The sequence below is a fragment of the Pithys albifrons genome, chromosome 15 (assembly GCF_047495875.1).
Source record: "Pithys albifrons albifrons isolate INPA30051 chromosome 15, PitAlb_v1, whole genome shotgun sequence".
Lineage (NCBI taxonomy): Eukaryota > Metazoa > Chordata > Aves > Passeriformes > Thamnophilidae > Pithys > Pithys albifrons.
Window position 1 is genome coordinate 12,749,275 of NC_092472.1, and position 22,615 is coordinate 12,771,889.

The 22,615-nt window shown below is 40.6% G+C and overlaps 1 protein-coding gene across 5 annotated transcripts in view; it reads right to left on the reverse strand.

Annotated features, from left to right (window-relative positions):
- Positions 1–22,615, reverse strand: part of SGCD (sarcoglycan delta) — a 218,125-nt gene that overhangs the window by 54,265 nt on the left and 141,245 nt on the right. For all 5 annotated transcript variants that reach the window (XM_071570080.1, XM_071570078.1, XM_071570079.1 and 2 more), the window contains exons 4-5: positions 15,739–15,826; positions 13,401–13,520 (exon numbers count right to left, since the gene is read on the reverse strand). In XM_071570080.1, coding sequence (XP_071426181.1) covers positions 13,401–13,520; positions 15,739–15,826 — 208 coding nt within the window. The remainder of the gene's footprint in view (positions 1–13,400; positions 13,521–15,738; positions 15,827–22,615) is intronic.

A 22,615-nucleotide genomic window follows, 5' to 3' on the forward strand; every position in this document is an offset into this window, starting at 1 on the left:
GTATGACCTATATTCTTAAATTTAAACCTGTGGTCTTGTCTTCAGATTCATTGTGAACAATTAGCCATTCATTATCTGCAGCCATCACAGCAATTTCAGTGTCAGCATGCAGACAGCATCATTGGCATTTTTGTCTTTCTTTAATTTTTTTTGATAAAACTCTTTGTGCGATCTACAGATCTGATGAGAACTTTTATGTATACAATTTGAGACCTCTTGTGACATGTGCTATTATAATGGCTACCTATGAGCAGTCTGGAAGTCACCACTGTGGAATAACAAACGTTCTGAAAATGATGCAAAATATATTAAGACAACACCCTGTTGTAACTTCTGCTGTAACGGAGAAGCACCTATGGCTTCAATAAGGCTACACTTTCTTTGCACTGAAATAAATAACTGAGCTGTCCTGCTGTGTTAAAGGAAAAAAACAACAGAACGGAAAAAAGCACTGTAACATTTATACACAAAAGCCCAACTCTTGTTAACCTACAGAAAACCAAGGTAAACTCAAAGATGATAAACACAGTCTAAAGTTTGAATCTTTATATTTGGGTATTGTAGTTGATCCTATGGCACAATACTGATATTTAGCTCTTAGCTTTACTATAAGCCTTCGTTGTTACAAGTTGTCATAAGCAGCTGTAACTTGCCAGCCATGAAGGTTATCACTTTCAGATCTGTCACCACTCAACAGTTCCCAAGTGATTCAAGTCTCTGCTTATCTATGTGATCACCTTGGCTCTTGGCTTTGCAATGAAACATAGCAAAAGATGGAACCTGCACATTTCTGCATAATAAAACAGTGATTTTTGAGGGAAGAAAGATAAGGAGGTATAGCTGGAGAGATGCACATAGATATTCTTGTACCCTTTCCATCCATATGGTGACTTTATCCTGGGAATTTTAATTCATTTTTACACACCTAAGTCAGACACTTAAGTCATGCAAAGCCCAGAATAATGAACTGCACATAACCAGAAATGCCTGCAAAATAAGGAGAAACTTTAGCTACTTTCTAAACTTGGGGTTTTCCAGGCTTTCATTATTTAGTTTAAATGCAGGAAGTAACTTTGGAAACAAGGTTAGTGAAACTCCAATGCAGTTATTTCAGCAAGGCTGAAAATAAAAGAGCTAACTATTTCCCTCCTCCATCTCCTTGTTTTCTTTTCCCTACACAGTTCTTAAACCCTCTTTTCCTGTCTCCTTTATCCACAGATCCATGAAAGAGTCCTTTATCCACTAGGAAAAGGAATGAGATTTCCAAACCTTTTTTTTACTCTTCTTTGATCTGAATTAGAAGTGAACACTGCCTGCCTTGACAAGGCTTCCTGCCCTGACAATATCATTTCTTATTACTTTCCTTTAAAACTTTCCCAAAGGGCCACCTGTCCCTGTCATGGAGTAGGACATCAGCCATGAGGGGATGCTGAGGGACCAGGACTGAGACATCCCTCCCTTGGCTCTGGCTGTCAGCAGCTGAGGGACTCCTTGATTGGCTGTCACGCAGCCAGTGCAGAGACACTGCTAAACTTTCCTCACCTCCCCTAATTCTCATTTTAAGCATTCCCATTTCTGTAGCAGGGGGCTGATAGATGAATTAAATACTCTGGAGAAGTTCTTCCTTTGGTTACACTGTGCTGCCTGATGATTTTGGTAAAGAACCATTCTCTTCTTTTTGTGCTACTGGAAATTTTGTAGACATCTAATGTGCCCCCTCCCCCTGGCCCCCCTCCTTTCTGTGCTGGAGAGTCTCAGTCTCTGCCTGGGGCATTGGCAGCTCCTGAGGAAACAACTGCCCTGGACTAATTCAACTCCACTGGACATTTGTGTCAAAGTCTGCCTTTGGCCGCTGTGGAAGTCCCCAGCATGATAACATCAGTGCTGGATGGAGTTGGAAGCGAAGGCTGGAGGAAGTGACCTCATTTAGTGGTTTTAGAATCATGGAGTCATTTATTTTGGAAAAGACCTTTAAGATCATTGAGGCCAACTGTTACTAAAGGCTTTGGCAAAAAAAAGAAGGAAAGTTTGAGGGAAATGTGCAGCTGACACTGAATTGGGCCATTCTGGCTCTGTGGAGGAGAATTGGGATGTCATGGAGAAAAAAATGATTAAAAATATGAAGTTCAAAGTCACGTGCTTAGAAAGAGTAAAAATTTCTTCTCCATGCTTCCAGGATGGGAATAACCCTGAATAAAAGCTGAATGCTACTCATGATTCACAGGAGCCAAAGGGAAGGCAAACATGACATTAAACTGAAAGGCGTGAGGGAAGTCTAACAGGAACATGATAAAAAAATCACATTATTTTAAGAATCATCAGTGAGTCCTTGAACTATTATGTGCCTCTCCAGTTCATCCCCAGTGAGGAGCGTGTACAGAAAGGAAATACTGTCATGACAGCACAAAAGGAAAAGTCTATCCTACAAAAGAAGCCTGGAAGGACTTGCCTTTGTAGCTTAGCAGTGAGGGCTAGGGAAGGATACGCATGCTGTGCATTAATACATTAGGTGGATAAATAACATGAAGGAAAAAGAACTGCTGGCTATAAGCCAATGTTGATATGAGAGTAAGTGGCATTAAACTGGTACCAAATATATTTGGAAGGAAAAGTAAGTGTTTTCTAGCCAAAACAGGAGTAAAATGGGAGCAGTTTTTCAGTTAGATGGGACGGACAATCTAACAGATTTGACAAATTCCAGACTGTGAGACGCGGTGTCTCAAAACCAAGGGACAATATTTGCAAGACCAGCAATTGCCTTCTAGTCTTGCACTCCTCTAGTTTTATTTTCACTGTGCTCTACCTGAGGAATGATGGGTTTCAGCAAACAGTATCAACATGCAGCTCCACCAGTTCAAGCATCGGCCGCTACAACCTCCCTTTTCAATCAAAGTACTACATCCTTCCTTCACTTTTATGGAGTATAAAGTGAAGGTAAATTGCACTTATTATTGTACAACACAGCTTCTGCTTCCTGAATTATCTGTTATTAAAACATTTTCTATCTACCATGACAAATGCCTAATAGAAAATTTCTATTTCATTGCAAAGTACTGAAAATATTTTCTCATTATATGAGGCTCTCTGCTGCTGCTAAGGGTAACTTATCTATAAACAGTCAAAGACAGAAGAAAACAATAATATCATTAGTATTTAAACATACTGTACATCCCTAGGCAATAAATTATTCTTTCTCACAGTATTATATCAGGGTGACTTCTATTAAAGCCATACCTACTGATTCCCTCTTCTGACACTGTGTAATTTACCACCGATAAATGTTCATAAACAGTTTGACCAAAAAATCCATAAAGCCATTTCAGCTTTATTTTAAGTTCCATTTAATGTCCCTCAAAAATCATTTCATCAATGTGTTTCCATTAGCTGGTTCTCTGCCCAGTAACTTAATTCCACACAATCAGTCACAAACTTATAAAGCATATGACAGGATCTACCTAAAGTATTTTGAATCATCATAAAGATTCATGCAAAGACTATTTGGAGGTTTTGCCTTTCCCCCCCCCCCCCCCCCTTCTAATGCATAAGGTGTGAGGCCACAAATGTCAGAGACCCCTGCATGTGTTCACTTCATTCAAGAACAAAAATCAAGAATCTTATGGCAAGAGAATATTTACAGTTCAATTTCAGGGTTTGGGGATTTCTTTTTTGTTTCTTTCTCTCTCTCTTTTTTTTTTTTATGTGAGACTCGAAAGAAAGACTATGTAAACAAGTCTGTTTGTAATTTCTCTGGCTGTAGTGGTTTCTAGAATTCTGCTGCCTCATCCAGGAGACAAGCCTGGTTGTGGTTTTGATGACTACAAGTAATCTTCTGGAGCTTCTGGATCTCCTCTCACCTCCCTCTTCCCATTCTGTACCTGTTGTAGGAGCCTCCAGTGCTTATGAACAGCTCCAGCTCTTACACAGGAAGACACTGTCCTTTCTTCTGCAGAGCTTCTGCCTGGCAATTATCTTGCTCTATAACATGAATCCAAGACATGGCATAAAATAAAGAGGTTTTTTATCCCTGTTTTGCCTTGAAACAAAACACACACATCATGTTCTGTATGTGCAGCCTCCTGTCACCCAGTGCCTTTGGAAGCATCAGCCCTCCTTGTCAAGATGTGGAGCTGGTTGATCAATCTCATGAGCTTTATGAGAAAAGACTGAGAAATTGCTTATACCCCACCAAGGTAAAGATGCTGGTGTAAGCTCCATGCTGGCTGGATCCCAGCAGCTCCATGGGGAATGGAGGAGCTACAAATGCCAGAAGATCGGAACAAATCTCAGCAGGAACGTGCATCTTAACCAGCAACAGATCCAACCAGAGGAATGTGGGCATCAACATTTCAGCTTTTCAAGCTGCCTATTGCTTTGTTTGTGTGCTGCCAAAGTACTTGAGTTGCATGGCACTATCCTGGCACCTTCCCTGGTGCAAAGGCAAGGGTCATCCCTGCTCCCTCTGGTCAGAACTTGGCTCCAGCCATCATGGCAAGACACTGTTGACAAAACTTGCACAAAACTTGCTCTGGTCTTCCCCTGCTATCAGCTGGAAGAGAAAGGAGAAGAGCCCAAATGCAATGAGATAAGAGGTATTTTTAGACTGACTGAAGCTCCTGCTGTCAAGGGTAGGTGAAAATCAGCTGAACAGCAGTTGGGGGTGAACAGAACGCAAAGAGAAATCAGGTTTCCGCTCAGGTGCAGATGCACCTGGTTAGCTATTCCATACCTTCCATTTTTCTTACTAGACAACACATTTCTTTCCAACTCTGTGTATTATTTTAGTAATAATTCCAGACCTGCAGCGTGTCTTTAGTGTTGTATATCACTGCTTTCTAATGAAGTTGGGGTTTCAGAGCCCTCTGACAAACATGGTGACAAAGTTGGCTTAAGCATATCTTATGTGGTACTGTGCACATGAGGGGGGAGGAGAAGGATTTGCTGTGATTTTTTCAAGCTCAAGTCAAGAGGCAATGTGTAATGTGGTGGTGATCTCCATAAACTACCTCTATTCCCACTATTATTGATCAGCACACATTCAGAAATTTGTTCATGAAAACACCCATCTGATGAGGTTCTCTCCTCTGTAGGTCTCATCAGGGTAATACATGACACACTCAGAAGACTGTCTGTGCAAACAGATGCCCAGGAAGTAAATCCAATACGATACAGGTAGAAATTATTTGCGACTGCTTCTTTTAATTCCTCACTTTAAAAGCCTTATTCATCCCTAATTTATGTTTTCAAATGGGTGAACATAGTAATTGCTGTTGCTCCCCTTGAATCCCATCAAATCTGAAATCAATAAGAGCTCCATTTCAGGGCCCAACAATAATAGCCTAGTTAGGTTAAGCCAGTGCACTGAACAAAAGCCATAAAGCTTCATTCATGTTTCTTTCTAAGATTGTATAAAAATAGTTCATTGCAAAGGTCTGTCTGTCTGCCTTTGTTGTCTAAGTGTTGGGGAGCTGTTCTTTTACAGGCAACCAAGAAATCATGAGTAATAATGGCAATAATGAAATATGTGCAGCATCGGCAAAGCATTTGTAATAAAACCGCAATAGAAATTATTTAAAATTTTTTGGATGTGGTCTTGGCACTGTACACACATGGGCATTACCCAACCCTTCGGCTCAACTGGGTTGTGGCTGAGTTAGGCCAGACAGGAACTCCTTGTGACTCCAGTTCCATCAGCCCTGCCGGGTGGAGGAGAAACAGTTCTCTGACTCACAGTCCCAAGAAATCAATGGGGCCTGGTTTTAAGCTGGAAAACTTGCAAACAATAAGAAGAACTGCAAGCTCTAAGATGAGCACATGGCTCATTAGTGATGTATGTGCCTTAGACACACCATCTTCAGCAGCCTCACTTCAGAGGCTGAATGTCTGAGAAATATAAAGAGAATAACAGAAAAGAACAGGCGGGCTCACATCCAAACTGAGAAAAGACATACAAAGAAAGTTTGCTACAGCTTATGCTGACCTCTAGATATTTCCTTCTTGGCTAGTTTTGGGGTCCTTTAACACTTTTTCTGCAGCTCAACAATAGCAATGTCATCACTGATTTCCTTTGAAGCTGCTCTTGACATTCTTGTGCAAAGTTGCAAAGAAACTCAGGAGGGCACCTGAAGTAGGAATACACAGTGGAAATTTATCAAGGAGAATATTCTGTGAGCTTCAAACAGATCAGCTGGGGAAGACACTTAGGAAATAAAATATAAATCTGCCATACTTTTAAACTTGATTTCAGTGTACAGTATGCTTCTTTCATAATCCTTGTGACATTTAATCAATATTAATCTGACGGTGGATGATTCTTCTTTTTCCTTAAACAGGATTAAGGTAACGCAATCTGAACACACATTTCAGCCTAGACTCAAAGCCTATACACTTTACATAAATGCTATCCTTTTCCCTGGAATGTACTTTAAAGTAAAAGCAAACAAAAGGAAAACTCCTCAGTATATCTTCCCTCCCAACACAAATTGTTCTCACCAAGAAAAGGCAAGTTTGCAATCTGGGTGAGTAGATTTTGAAAAAGGAGTGCAATGTTAGTTGGATTTGCCACTAAAAAGAATGAACAACAGTGTCTACACTTCTTGCCCTCAAGGTAGCAGAGTTATCAGAAATATTCATTCAATAATGTGTAATTTTAATTTCTTCCCTTGCAGAATATGAGGAAAACTTTATTTGGAAGAAAATATTCAAAAATCCCAGCTCAACCTCTGTGACCCAAAACAATTCAACCAAATCAGTTCTTTTCTTCTATATAGCTTTCTATTTCTCTATCACTGCTGATTATAGGTTAAATCACTTTGTGACACCTGACTTCTACATGGATACAGCAATAGCACAGTTTCTAACTGAGAGCAAAAAAAGAATTTTCTTGTAGCTTTAACCATGGATAGGAAACATATGTTTTTGCCCCCCACCCCCACCCCAAACTCCCTAATTTTGCTAAACGTAATTTTTTTCCATCATCACAGCTCTGCAGTGAGTGCAAAGAAATCTGACAGAACTCTGCTGCCACGACTGAATGCTACAGACAGTGGAAGCTGTTTCCAGTCTTGCTAGTGCCAGTGCTAAAATCTGGTAACTTCATTTGTCAGCACAATTCCCTACTTTCCTCATTTTATTCCCTGTCTCTTTTCCACGGGACCAACGACTACACGACAGCTTGGCAATTGCTCCGGGAGTGCATTAGTGTTACTGACTAATTACCTATGGGCAGTGCATTACTAAATATTCGTAGCTGCTTCCTAGAGAAGTTCATACATCTTCAGCAAAAGGTCAAATGCCTGTCCAAGCCTGGTGAGCAGCCAGCTGTAGCACTCTCTTTTCTCTGCCTGAGAGCACAGAAGAGAGTTCTGGAGCCACTGATGCCTTTGAAGCAGCCTAAACAAGCAGGCACTCATTTGCACCTGGGTGAACTGGGAAAGGCCTGTGACCTCAGCCTGATGGAACAGTGTCTGTTTCCATAAGGACAGCAAGGTATCCCAGTGAGGTCCCCCATCCACACCTCAACAGCACAGAGTCAGCTTTGGTTAGGGGCACCTTCTTCTCCACAGCCTTTGTAAAGAAAAAGGATCACCGTAGGAAAATGTTTCAATTTCCTAATAAATATGTATTGTAGCGCCATTTTTCCTTTGAAAAAGCTACTTACAGACCTGTAGTAAGGATGTGCTTTTCAGGAAAGCACACAAAATCCACACTGCAAATATTCCAGCTTGGCATTAATCCTCAGGCATAAAGTTGCAGCAGACTCACTGGTGAGACCAGAAAACTCTGTTTTCTCTCTGGGTCAGGCCTGATTTCAACACTTGGCTACCAAAGTTGTTCCCTCTGCCACAAACACATCAGCAAAATGCCATTTTGTAATTGTAATGGCTGCTGTAAAGGGCAACAGTGCATGTCCTGAACCATAAATAATGTCTTCTGAAGAAGGGTGCATGCTGTAAAAATGGGTAGCAATTCCTGGCAACTGTTTAATTTCTTGCTTACACCACCCTCTGAAATGATTGATACCAGTCAAATAGCTTTATGGAATATTTTAATGAAAACTAACTACTCTTACAGTCATTAAAGGTACTCTTCTGTAACTATTGCAGCAAGCATAAGCTGGAAAAAACATGCCAAGAAGCCACTATAAGTGTAATATGGAGGAAATGTGAGCAGTCCCCTCTAACCAGGCTGGCACTGCAGCCACAGCTCCACAGAACTCCTCCCAGATCAAGCTAATACAAGGCTCACTGAAAATGTTTGGAGATGTGAAGCTTTAGAGACAGCTGGGCCCACTTACACAGGTGTATTAGTTCAGCACATCCACATAAATCCATGTTCTCCTCTTGTCCAAAGTAAAGGACACTGCAAATGCTTTTTTTTTCCATGGGTAACCAAGCCCAGCACTTCACATTCTGCAAATGCAGAGCAGGTTCCTCCCTCTGCCTGCAACAACAGAAAATTTCAGCCCCAACTTTCCCATTTAAAAGACCTCTCTGCAAGATAGTCATAGAATCATAGAAGGGTTTGGGTTGGATGGGACCTTGAAGATCATCTTGTTCCAACCCCTCCACAGGCAGCAACACCTTCTACCAGTCTGTGTTGCTCAGAGCCCCATCCAGCCTGGCCTTGAACACTTCCAGGAATGGGGCAGACTCAACTTTTTGTTCCACTGCCTCACCACCCTCACAGTAAAGATTTTCTTCCTACTATCTAACCTACACCTATTCTCTTTCAGTGTAAAGCCACTCTCCCTTGTCATGTTGGTACATGCAGTGATCTCATTGACTATAAGCTTGGGCAATGTTGATTTTATTATTGGTGTTCCTCTACTAAACCCCCCAAAGTCCTTAACATACAGGTCATAAATAAAATGCTGGAAATGTGCCTTGGATTTAATTACTCCAAACTTATTAATAAATTTCCAGTAACGTTTCAACAGCTGACTCCTCTTTCCAGGTGCATTCCCAGGCAGCTGGAGAGAAACTAGAAGAAAAATTGTTCCCAAACTAACATTCCAGAAAGTCTAACTTGTGGTCAGCATTGACATGCTCCACACGGTTCATTGCCCAGAGGGAATATGCTACAGTGGAAAAAAGCTACAAGCCAGAAATGGAGCTACTGCCTAATTATTTGAAGGCAGGGCATGGAAGGGTTGGTGAGATCAAAGGTACATTTTAATCAGCCACAGTGCTGGGGAGGGCTGCCATGCATGGCAGGTGGGTCACACTGCTCCTGCAGGCTTTATTCTGGAGATGAAAGGCATCCTACCCCACTCCAAATACAGCTGGTTTAGTTAGGATTTACCACAGGGAAGTGATTTAGCCAAATTTTTATCATTAGGTTCCATTAGAAGAAAAGCTGGTGCCATGTTAATCTAAATGTCTAAGTGAGAGGCACATTTTCTAGGGACCCCAAGTGGGAGCAATCCCTGTATTGTTCTATTCTAGAAAAGAGACCTTGTGGGTTTGTGATTAATCCTATCCTTACTGCAAAGCAAGCGGGTAATCTTAACAGTGGTTAAAAAGCGTGGTTGATTTGTAATGGGACAGCACCCAGGCCATGCAATCCCACCTCCCACGCAAACCTTCCTCCACACTCAAACCCAGGGACTTCCAGAGCCTGTAAGCTGCAGGGACACATCTTTTGTGGCTTTATATCAGCTCACTGCAATGCATGTGGATTCCTATCAATATTTAGTCTCTAAAAAAATTGGTTAAATGCATCATAAATATTAAACACTGGAGTATATTGGCAAGTTTCCCTGAAAACAAACTTCAAAAAATAATCTCAAAAAAAGATGTCAAGGCTCTTGGGAGAACTGACACTGGCATGTCATCAGATGTTGTCTTATAAAGCTAAATTAAGCATCTGACCAGAGTTTAATTTCTGTAAAAACTCATGCTAATTTAAATTGCTTTAGATTTAATTAAAAATGGCTTTCTATAGAGATAATAATGTAACACTGTTAATTAGTATCAAGTGGCATCTAGAGGGCATATTTAAAAACTAATCTGGAGAATAAATAGAGCTAATTAACAGTCAGAATAATGCTTTATGATTGTCTTTTATTTATAAATGCTATAATGTTCAATAAGCTATTAAATGAAATTGTAATTAATACATATCAAAGTTATTTTTCAATACTCTTTTAACGGAACAGTATTTCTTATATACTATTTTTCAGGCAGTCTGAACACGTTTTGGTTCTGGAGGGAGGGAGGAGGGGGGAAGGAGCACTGCTGAACCATGTACATATGAATTCAATTAAGACCAGCTCATTTATCTGCCCTATGCAGAATGCACGTGTTTGTGAGCCCACAGGGCTCTCCAGTGAGGCAGGAGTTTTGTCTCTGTGATGTTTGCAGAAGTGCACTGCTGACCAGAGTCGTCTGGACAAAGGCAGTGGCTGAGCTTTGAGCAAGACGGAGGGAACCCCTTTGTGCCTGGAAAAGACTGGGTAGATGTTGTCAGAGCTCACTGCAGCCAAAGGGCTCAAAGGGCTGCCCTTCTCCTCAAACAGAAGTTCCTGTCATCTTCAGTCTCTCCTATGATGACTGGTTTGACTGGACTCACTAAATCAAATAAAATCACTGAAGCACTCTAAATTTCATCATGCATGAAAAGCAGGGGCAACCAACTCTGTCTTTTGTGTCTTTTAATGCTTATAAATCAGAAATAATTCCTCTGAATACAAACCAAATAAAGAGCACTTTCATTTGTTAATCTACTCTGTCCATGCTGAGCAACTTTCTGAAGCACCATGAATGTCAGCACATGTACTACTTGCATTAGTTTTAAATGCATAATTCTGTGTATTTCTCCCTTTTTCAAGCCTTGCTAGTGTTGAAAAATCCTCTAGCAACCCAGAGCAGAGTTCATTTCAAAACAGGAAAGCACCTCTTTTCTCACACAAGGATTCAGCATTAGTTTGTAGCACAAACTTTCAGAATAAACTTTGAAGACCATACAAAGAAAAAAGTTAGTGTCACTAGCAAGATTCAAAGCTCACCACAAGAACTGCTGCTCTGACCTGTGGGAGATGCCTTTCATGCCAGATTGCTGACATACACTTCCCTGTACAAGAAGTACGTGTTCAGCAAGAGCAAGAACAAGTTCAGATTATTTACATGGTGTAGATGGGTGCAGGCAGACACACACCAACAGCACCTGAGATCCCAAACACCAGAAAAATGATCAAAGGAATTTCTCTATGTACTACAAGTCAGACTGGCCTCCAGTGCAGACAAAAACACTGGAAGAAATACGAACATATGGTATAACACTTCCCAGCATGGCAAACAGCCATGGCAAACACTTTTGGAGATAAAATTAGATTGGGGAAGCAAAACTGGGGAAAAACAAAGCCAAGTATGAACTCTGAAAGCATTTCAGCTCAAGGTCATCGGAATACTTGCCATGTAACATCACCAGCAGTATCACTCTAACTTTTCTGATAAATCTGCAAAAGCCAAAGAAACCTCAAGAAACACTCAGTTGGAGATAAAAATTAAAGTGCACTACAGTGATCAGCAGTATCATTCTGGAGAGTAAAACAAGGCAGAAACTGAAAATAGCTATCAAAATTAAATCCTCATTTCCTGAAAGCACAAAGTATCTGAAAATCAATAATTTTGCAAGTATGTAATCTGAAAAGGAATGCTTGCAACTTGCAAGGAAATGTTTCTGGGTTTTTTTGTGGGTTTTGGGTGGTTTTTTTTTTTGTGTGTTGGTTGTTTTTGGTTGTTTGGTTTTTTAAACCAATGATGTAATTCTCTCTTATTTTAAGGTCTCCAAGAAAACACTTAAAAACTGTTGCTTCCTGCCTCCATCTACCCTGCACAAAGATTGCACCATGAATTAGCTCTGAATGGTGCAGCGTGAAGAGAGATTTGTGGTAGAACATGGGTTGTGACAAATGTCCCCCAGCTCTGTAACACTGCAAGACTCTTGAATGGACATTTTCAAAGCTTTAAGCTAAAAAATATACTATTAATTTTGTGAAGCTCAACATTTATTGTATAAAACTCACTTAACTTTTTACAGCTGGTGACTGAACTAATCCAGGGTGTAACACCAGAGACCTGCAAAGAGCTACACCTGGCCTGTCTACAAACAGAAACTGTCTAGCATAGGACATAAGGCATAAAAATGTTAAGGACTGGATAGAAAGTCCCATTTAGATTATACATAGTATACTAATAATACACTAAGTAATATGTAGAAGTAATATTAATTAACAATACTACATATATATATATATAATTCTATGTTCCTTCATTGATCTGTTTTAGGAGCTTACTAGAGAAGTAAGGAACAGTTTGGAATGAACAGATGCATCCAAATCATTCATTAGCAAACAGATATTGGCGCATCCACAGAGACCAGCGGTGCTGTTGTGTAACTGCCAGCAACACTAAGACACCCAGTCTGGTCCCGTGTGAAAACATTCCTGAGCACATATAAGACAAACCCAAGAGCACGGATTGAACTGGAAAACACAAAAATTCAAGCTGCAGACAGGTAATTTCATATAATTATCAAATAAGTTTTAAAATCTACAATTACACAACTGTTTTGTTTCTCCAATTAAAAAAAAACACACACAAAAAAGAGAGGATGCCCCAGCGCCAGATCCAAAATATATTCCCAGTTTTCCACTGGGAAACACCCATGTAAAGCCTGGCAGGCAGGATGGCTGTGGATGCAGATCCTGCACAGGCAAAAGGAAAGCTCAAGATGCTCTGTGTGTCTCAAAAGGCAGATGGGAAGTGGAGGCAGTGGTTAAGATTGGCCTTTTCTCCCATGCACAGGACACTTATCCCTTTTCACAACACAGCTGAAGACATTTCAGAGATGCACAATGTGCTTTGGCAGGGGGCTAAGGAAAGACAGCAAATAGAAAGGCCAACAAACTCTTCAGAGAACTAATGTGGGGTCCTAATTAATTTTGATTTTTCACTGCAGGTTTCCCTCTTGATGTTTGTTTTAGAATGAAGGAGGAGCAGGTGAAAGTGGTGGAACCAAAAAGTTTCGCTTTGCACAGTGACTGCAGACACAGACACATCCTTAGAACTATCCCTTGCTGTCCCTCATCCCAGATCCAAGAGATAAAGTGGTTCAGTTTCCAGAACTGGTTTTAAACCTACTTCACTAAGCCAGTGAAGTAAACCACTTCCAGGGGAGATTTTTTCTGGAGGCGAAATAACACACTGTGGAAGTTAAGAAACCTGTCAGATAGAAAGTCCTGGCCATTAGCTGCTTGGAGAAGATTCAAAGCAATAAAGACAGACAAGGTTTTATCTCCAAAAGTAGCTTTAAACAAGTTGGACGGAAAGTCAGGCAAAACTATGCTAACATGTGAAGAGGTGCATATTAAAACTGTGATTTAATGAACAATCTCTTACCTAAGACTCTCAATCTCTCTGCTCCAACCACCACTTCATTGTCATCTGCAGAAAACAACAATTTTCCAGAGAGGGTTTTCACCTCGAATTTTTGGCTGTGTGCTTCCACTGCTTGGGGACCTAGAGGGAAAAATCAAAACCTTTTAGAGAAAAGTGTAAGAAAATCATACATTTCATAAACCAATTTGCTGAGATTGTCCTAATAGCTCTGCAGATACAACCTGGATCTGAGACACCAAACAGGAGGTCTGTGCTTTTACATATCATTAGGAAAGGGTAGTTTTCTACCCAAATAAGTACCTCTCAATTATTTCTACTTATGGTGTGGGGTTTTTTAATGCTTATGTGTGTCATAAAATCACCATTAAACTTGGCATAGCTGGGAAGTTTTTACAAAAAGCAAGTAATGGGAAGTAATGAATATACCCAGCCTTGCGTTGAGAATATTGGTGTAGCAGTAAGAGGCATGAAAATCTCCAGAGCCCATTTTGTTTGGACTGATGTTGCAGTGTGAAAGATTCCTGTTTTTCTGCCTGTTAAATCATCTGGTTTAAAATTCTACCAGTGTCATGCACAGTCCAATTAAAAAAAAATAAAAACACAAATATCACCACAGGAGCAAATGTTTTCTTTTAGACCACTCCAAACATGAGCAGGCCCAGAAAAATGGCAGCCTCTCACATTGCACAAAGTTTTTGGACAAGTAAAACTTTCCTTCGTAGATCTTATTTCGATTCTGGTGCTTTTCCTGCAGGCTGCTGTGCCCTGCAGTGCTGGAGAGCCTCTGGCAATACGTTTTGTTGTGGAGCCTGATAAACATCAGCTGCCTGAATAGCAATTCTGTGCAGGTTTGTGGCTCAAAGGCTGCAAAGAGCAGAGCCCTCAGTTACTGACCTAGGCTAAACTTCGGACAAATCACCATCTAAAAGCCCTGCCAACTCTGTTCAAACCACAGACTCCCTGGAATAATAACCCTGCACATAGCAGGCAATTGGACTTTGCATTAATTCTGGCCATTTTCAACACTAGTCTCATTTCTCAAAAGACAAGAGAAATAAGACCCAAAAGCCAGTATTTTCTTATAGGCAGCTTCAAACTCCATCTCTACCGAGCATTTCCCTGCACAGATCACCTGTATTGGCATCGGGACACACAGATTAGCTGTGTGGTTCTCACCACAGGGAAGTGAGGCCATGCTGAGATCCCTGGAAACGCTTAAAAACTCTTGCAGCCTTTCTGAGAAAATCCAGTACTTGAAGTTTTATTTGTAGCTTGCTTATTAACTACCTCCCTGCTCATCACTGCAGCATGAGCTACATGGGATCACATCTTTGCTCCACTCTGAAACCAAAGCTGCTGCCAAATGCAGAAAAAGCTCAAAAACCAGAAAATCATCACTAAGTGTGTCCTCCCAAGCTATCGTGATATGGAGGTGCTTAAGTGAACCAAATACCCTATTGAAAATATATGGCGAACCAACAAACTCAACATGTTCATTCTGAATGTGAGAATAAGGGAGCTTGGGGTTGAATTTATTCCATTCCTCCAGGCAATTTTCACGCATTCTGCCTAAACAATTGCTCACTGAAGCTGCATATTTAATTATTTAATACTGTGACTAGAGGCCAAGATGTTATATAAGCAAACCAAACAACCCAATCTCAATGTAGAAACATGTTTATGAATTACTGGTTCTGCCATTCAGCAATACTCCATGGATAAATCTCAATAAATATATACCTACCCCATATCATATATATATTGTATTACCATATATAATGTATTAGTCTCTTTCAACCCAAATTACACATGCATTCATTCAAAGGCTGCTGTGCATTGGGGATTTATGAAACACCCATTCTCCCATCAAACACACTCATGTTTGGGAACACAAGGACATTCTTCACCTCCAGAAGGACTCTAAATTGCAAAATGTTGCAACTCAGCCACAGTTGATCTCCTGAGTTCCAAAGATTTCAGGTAAGTTATAAGCGTCTTAGGAAAACCTGTGCTTGTTACAACAGAAATGTCAGCCTGCATATGTTCTTCTTGACCCTGAAGTCATACAACTAACATTTCTGTCTCTGCATTGGCTTTCAAATGAAAACAATGGTCTGCTTCGTTATCAGACAGCACCAGCCAGTTGCCTCTCCAGCACAGCTTTCATGTCTCTAGCTTTGTTTTCACAAAGTAGAGCGAAGTTTTCATTTGTACTTCACAAGAAACGTGGGCTTCCCTCCTAAGCACTGTCTGAAGCCAGCACAGCATCCCACAACCCATCCACTTTCATTCCTCCTTAATCCTTCCAAGCAAGAAACCTTCCTTTCCACCTCCTTACCTGTTACAAGGCGAGTGAGGACTTTCGTCTTCTCGTTGAGGATGTTCACTGTGACATTTCTGGCAGACTGGAAGTACAGTGGGTTGCCCTGGAACAAAAGTACAAGACCAAGGACATGAGATGGGGATGGTTTCCTGAGACCAGCCTGCCAGAGGCACCTGGAGCTTCACCCAGCACTGGGGTAGTGACCCAAAGGTTGGGTGTGTGGTTGGGGTGCAGGCTGTCCTGCAGTAATTCAGACTACCCTGAAGTAATTCTTATTGTCCAGGATAAAACCAGAGTGCACACCACACCTTTGGCCCAGACAGTGTCCCAGAGATCAGCCTTGTTTTAGGGACAGTTGGCTTTGTTGCTGGTAAAAAAACAGTCTGTTTTTTATGTGCAGGTGATAAGAGACCTGACCTAAGCTTCCTGAAGATGTTTGGGGTGGGTGCCTGAATGCAGCAGTGCATTTCAGAGTCAAATCTGCAACATTAAAGCTTCTGATGAGTCCAGTGGGTGACTCTGTCTGTCTATCACAGGGCCACGTAGCCAGGCCATGCCCAAGAGCTGGGAAGGAGAAAACCTGATTAACTTGTAGAGCAAAGCACCTATGAACCATCTGGCACATATCACCATCACATTGCAGACCATCACCCTGGGACCAGACAAATCCCACTGGGTCTACAGAACACAAGACGCAAAGTCTTTCCCAATTTTTCAGTTTTATGCTTTCACTACACCTCTGAGAGTAGAGCCAGAGCAGCTGTTAGCACAGAGGAGCCACACAGCTACCTGGCAACATCCATCTTGGGTACTTCTCCTGCAGAGCAAAGCCAAAGGAAACCCACAGCTACAACCATCTGGCTCCTTCTGTGTGCAAACACATCAAAGGCACCAGGGAACTCATGTTTTCTTCAGGCAGCTCCAGCCTGCACGGCTGGTTTCTCAGGGGCTATTAGCCACCCACAGCACTAGCAGAGGGTGACCCCAACTTAAATCAGCCAAAAATCTAATGTGCAAGGTGGAAATTCACTGCCAGTATCTCTTTGTAATGTCTAAAGCAGGCAGCTGATCAAATTCATCAACTGACTAAGCCACAGGATAGGCAGAGGAGATAAAATAGCAAGAGAATCAGCAAGGAGTTGAAAATTTTATGTCTATGTTCTTTTTCTACCAATGTCTTTTTTCAGCATTTCAAGATCTTTCCACCAGGAATGAATAATCAGGATGGGGCTAGAGAATTGTGTAAGTCAGGCATGTTCTCCTTGCCTCCTGGATTTGTAAGGAACACAATTAATATTTTCATGGATGCCATTTTCTCTGGATCATGTCAGAAGGTTGTCTGCATATAGATTGTAACCGGAGCACAGAAATGACTCATGGGAGTACTGTGATGGACTGGAGGTTCCAGGAACACTCCAGTGATGGACAAACGATTCCCAGGGGTGTTTGCAGAAAACAAACCTCAAAAAACTAAAGTAAAACCAAGCCTCACATATGACCAAATATTCACAACAACTACATTTGCTGCCTTATCTGTTTTGGAAGCAGGTGCTCAGGAGATCAGCCCTTCAGTAAGAAAGGGGGAAACAGGATTTATGTGTTCAGTTATAACTAGACCCTTTTCACTACATTCAGATTATTTACAACTAAACAAAAACAACAAAAGGAAAGAATTCCAATTAATAATTTACTTACAAACCTTGTACAAGTTTCAGAAACTCTTGGTGTCTCTGTCTTACACACTAAATGAGGCAAAATCATTCTTCTTTATCTCTCCAATGTGTTTGACTTATGTAATACAGTGTATGAAACTGAATTATGATTAATAAGTTAGAAGTAAGGATCAGTGGTAATGGTTTTCCTCCTCTTTAATTTTTATTTGTGATTTTCTAGAACTTCTAGAAATTAATGTTGATTATTAGTATTTTATGATTAACAGCACAGAAAAAAAAATGCCTTCACTTGAATACTCACTGCTCAGGAGCCTAACGTGAACATCCCTACTAATAGCAGTTTACTGCTGCATATTCATTTCACAGCTTTAAAGGTAGAGAACTAAAGTCTTCATAATCTATAGTCATAGGTGAGACTATAACTACTATAAACATGCCATATGAAGCACAGGGAAGTGTCATTTTTGACTTGCACTATATGACTCTTGTTTATGGAGTTATGCAAATAGCTAAAGTGTTTTGAAAAGGCCAGGAAACCACCCACTCCAAATTCAGGTAGGAGAAATCATCAAACCCCATGACTTTGAAACTGTTACTGCTCTGCATAAGAGGAGATTGCACTACAGAAATATTACAAGTCAAGTGGTTAATATGAAGAGAGTCACAGAGAAAGTTGCTCTGAAGAAGACGTACAAGACACATTAAGAGCTGGTATCCACATACAAAAGACTCAAAAGAAATCATCAGACCTCAAAATGCTCACCCCAGTGTAGTCATCTCATTCACTGATTCAGAACTCAGTTTCACACAGCCTTCAAAAAACTAAATTTCCCTAATGGAAGAGTTATGTTTTTATTGGTCTGCAGGGAAGGAACATTTCAAGCACTTAATGCAATGCCTGCTCTCATTTCCATAATTCTTTTTCCATTAAGGAATGAAAAAGAATTGAAAAAATTACTCCCTTTTGCAGAATTTTTTGCAACTTTCTGTCCATCATCTTCTGTTTACAAAGGAAATAACACTGACATCTTTTAAACACTGAACATTTAAAAAATGTTTCATCTGTTGCAAGCTTGGTGATGATGCAGCTTCTTTCAATCCCACCGAAAAAAAATTTAAAACATTTAGAACCAGTTAGGAATTGAAACTGAAAAGCAAAACCTTTCCCTTCTCTTACATTCTCATGTTATCATGACACAAAATGAAGTATTCTGATGCACATGAGCAAGTGGAAAACTAGATCAATATGGCTTCATCACCTCAATAAAAATAGTTATGTAGTGAAGCAATATTTTCATAAACTGTCATAACCCTTGACAGACCTGGAGTTAGAATATCAGCATGAAATAAACAAGTACATCTTTTAAGGACTCTTCAGGCTGCTTATCTACTTCCAATCCACCATGAACCTACCATTCATCTCCTCAGGAAATCCTACAGAGTAAATACATCGTTTTGCTTCTTACCTGAGTCCCTCATTAGCAGACCCAGTGCCTTAACAATATTTCAAGTATTTGTAGACACACAAAAGCATTTGCCACAGCTACTCAATATGGTAAAATACTGGACACATGTTGCAGAATAAAGAACATGAGGAGTGCAAAAATATGTCAAAACTGTATAACTTGGCTCCTCACTAAGCGGCGAGGTATCCAGTAAAACACAGAAGACTTCACAAAGGTATCAACTCACTGTTTGTGAGGTTAAACACATGGCAACGCAAGCCCAAACAGCTCACTAGCTGTCTTTCTTTGCCTCACTTTGGAAGAGATGCTAAAAACTCCCAGATCAGAGACTGAAAGAGGAAAAAGCACTTTGACTGACAACCTTCATTTGCAGCTGAAGCAATCCCAACCAGTGCTGACTTTAGGGAAATTCAATACTTTAACAGATGTCCTAAGACTGTTATAGGGACTTATTAAAGATACTTGGAAATCCTTTTAAATTTTAACAGGCAATTTAAAAATAATGCTTCACAGTCAGTGTGTTTGTAATTTGGATGGTCAAAAGGAGTAGCTTTGATTTTATCTTAAGAATTCAAAGACTTCACGGAGTAAGTGCAAGTGAAGCTTGTGGAAATAATGGAAATGGTGAATTTCCTGCAGGCTGACAAAGTAATGGGAAAAATAAAATATTAAAGCATAATCCAGGTTGGCAAGGAGCAGTCTATGGATAAGTCACTCGCAGCACCATTTTCCTGCTCAATTCTACTTCTCACTGACATTACAGAAAGCAAACAATGGTCTCTACACAGGTGGATTGTCAGAGGGTAAAAGCCTGATTTCTATAAAGCAAACGGCCAGCAAAATCTCTCCTTCACTTGGCCTACAGCCACATTCACCCGTCTGCACCCCTGAGTGCTGTTCTAAGGAGCAGCTGAAAGAGTGGAAGTATTTATGTGGGTTATAACAAATACATTCCTTTCTTGAAGTCCAACCAGTGCTACTACACTAGCAGCTAAATGTGATAACAGTAATAACAGCAATGATACTCCCCTGAAATGCATTTTCCATTGGTAGGGACAATTCAGAGATGCACAAGGTCATTTCTCAGTTTTGTCTAGTCTGGAGTGGCAAGTATTTGTTGCCCAGTAACCAAGAGACAAAGAAATAATTTTGGGGCACCTGAAATGTCCTTCATTGAGAATGATAGACCTCTAATGAAAAGCCACAAAGGCATCACCTGTGTGTCCTAACTCCACAGCACACACTCCTGGGGACACAGCACTGTATGTTGCCCAGTAGTGCATGTGTCAGGCATGTCCCCTTAGCTACCAGGAAAGCTGACTTTGTAACCTTTACTGTGTCATTTTTTGTCAGTTGACACAGATATGCTTAAATTAGTATTCCTGACCCAGTTTTGCATGTTCCCATATGACTTGCTTATCTTTCAAAGGGAAGCACCAGTAATATCTCACTCAATGCAGAGTTTCCTAATCACAAAAGTCTCCAGAATATGCTGTGAGTACACATCAAAAAAACAAGATCTGACCCCAAGTGCATTTCTTCCTCCCAGCTCCTGCCTTGGGAACAGAAACTCCTTTAGAGAGTGTCTGATGCAGGAAAATCTCAGGGTTGCCCACGTAAAATGAAGAGTTTAGAGGGAAAAACTGATCAGAACTCTAACAGATGCTGCAGGGATCAAGAAACAGGCACCACCACCAGTCTCAGCAAATCTCACCAGAACACTGTACAGACACTGTTAACCTCCAGGAGAGCAAACATGAACCACTGGACAGCATCTATCTTTGTCTGTGAAGAAGGCAAACTTGGGAGTATCTAGTGAACCCCATCCTTAAGATTGTGCTTGGATTCCAGTCTTCGTTTCCACTAACAGAAAATGTAGACTTAAGGCTAAACTTGCAAGCTAAGCATTACTGTCTCTGATCAAGCTCCCCACAGCAGGAACAGGGTTTTACCCAGAGCCTCCTGGCACAAAAAATTAAGGCATGTAGCTAAATCCCCAGGTGCTAGATTGAAAATAGCCCTTAATATGATTTAAACATACTTTTTGTTGTTTAATCCCCGAGTCTCTTTGGATCTTGATTTTGTCTTTCAAATAGTTGAAACATAATGTTCATGTAACTAAAACCCTTTTTTAGAAAAACTTCTTCAACAGTGTAAGCTTATCATAACAGAATGAAAGCCAACCGTGAATGGAATTGGTAACAAACAGATTAAAACAAATGCTACAAAATGCCACATTTATATTTGTTGTCTATAAATGGCTGCTTATAGGAAGGAGGCAACAGGTCCAGTGCAGACATAACAAAATGTAGTCAGCATTCTCTTTTCCAGAAAACAAACTCTTTTCACAAGTGTAATGAGCCCAGGACATGTAACCTGGATCAGTAACGGAGCCGATACAGCTCTGACCTGCAAGGGGCACTCGAAGGCATGAATGTAGTAGCATGAGCTGAGTTACTGTTCTGCCTTCTGACTTCACACACTTTATTAAGCATTCAAATGCTTAAAACTAACAAACAAACAAACAAATTCAAATTCCTTCTTCTATGCAAACAAGGTACAGTCACCTTCACTTCAAAAGGGTACATTATACAGTACCAGGAAGATGAGAAAATACTGTGTCCCCCCCAGTGTGACATATTTTAATGGCATAGATTGTGCATGTTGGAGTTTTATGTCCAATACCACAACCCTCCCTCCTTTATGGCACTTCTTGAAGTTCATTTTAGTAATAAAAGAAACAAAAGATAAATTTCTCTTTGCTCCATTAAAGCAATTATATCTCTTACTCTTCTTTTTAAAGTGGAAAGAAGGCAGGTCTGTGATGTGAGATATAAATGACTGGGCTCTGCTTTTGCAAGGCTACCCAAGGGGGTTTGAATCCTTCAAAGTGATTTATTTCTGGCAATCTAGGGGTTTCTCTCTTTAGAAGAATACCTGTAATAATCTCATGAACACAGTACTTTGAGAGAGTGGCTGCTTCTTCAAGATGCCTAATCAGCTGCTTTGCAACTGAGACTCTTCTGAAAATTAAATTACACCAAGACTGCTGACATTAAAAACAACACCAAAAAAACCCTGCAAGACATTACACTGCCTTGACTTCTTTGCTGTTCTTTTCCACTTCACTGACTTAAAATACAAGGAAAACCACAGATGACATGATGAAACCAACAGACATACACATAAAAATAAAATGCAGTTGTGCATGTTGGAGTTCCATTCAGTATCCACAGGGGTGGGAAATTGGGATTTGTAAAATTTGAAGGCTGCTTGCTGCACATTCACAAAACTTTCTGTGTTGGTAGGACTGAACTGATCATTACTGGCTTTGGAAAAGAGACTAATGCATTAAAGCATTTTCAGCTCACAAGACACCCTCAGACAGCTGAAATGAAGAGAACAGCACAACTTGTAAAATGACCAAATAATTCTGAAAATGCTTCAAGCACTTCACTGCACTCAGAGTTCACCCAAAGGTGTTACCCCAGAGTCAATCAAATGTGTGTTGATGATTAGCTTGGCATTGCTGGGGAACAGCTCTCTCCTGTACAAACAAAGCTGGACTCAAGCAGTTCTAATACTATAAAACAGGAGAAGGGCAGTCCTGGGTTCACAGCACATTGATCCCCCCCTTCCATGATAAAAATCAACCAAGTATTCACTAACCATTTCAATTTACTTGAATTCTACTGCAGAAATACCAAACTGCAGCTGCTGCCCAGTGGCAGCTCGCTCCAATCTGATCCCTGT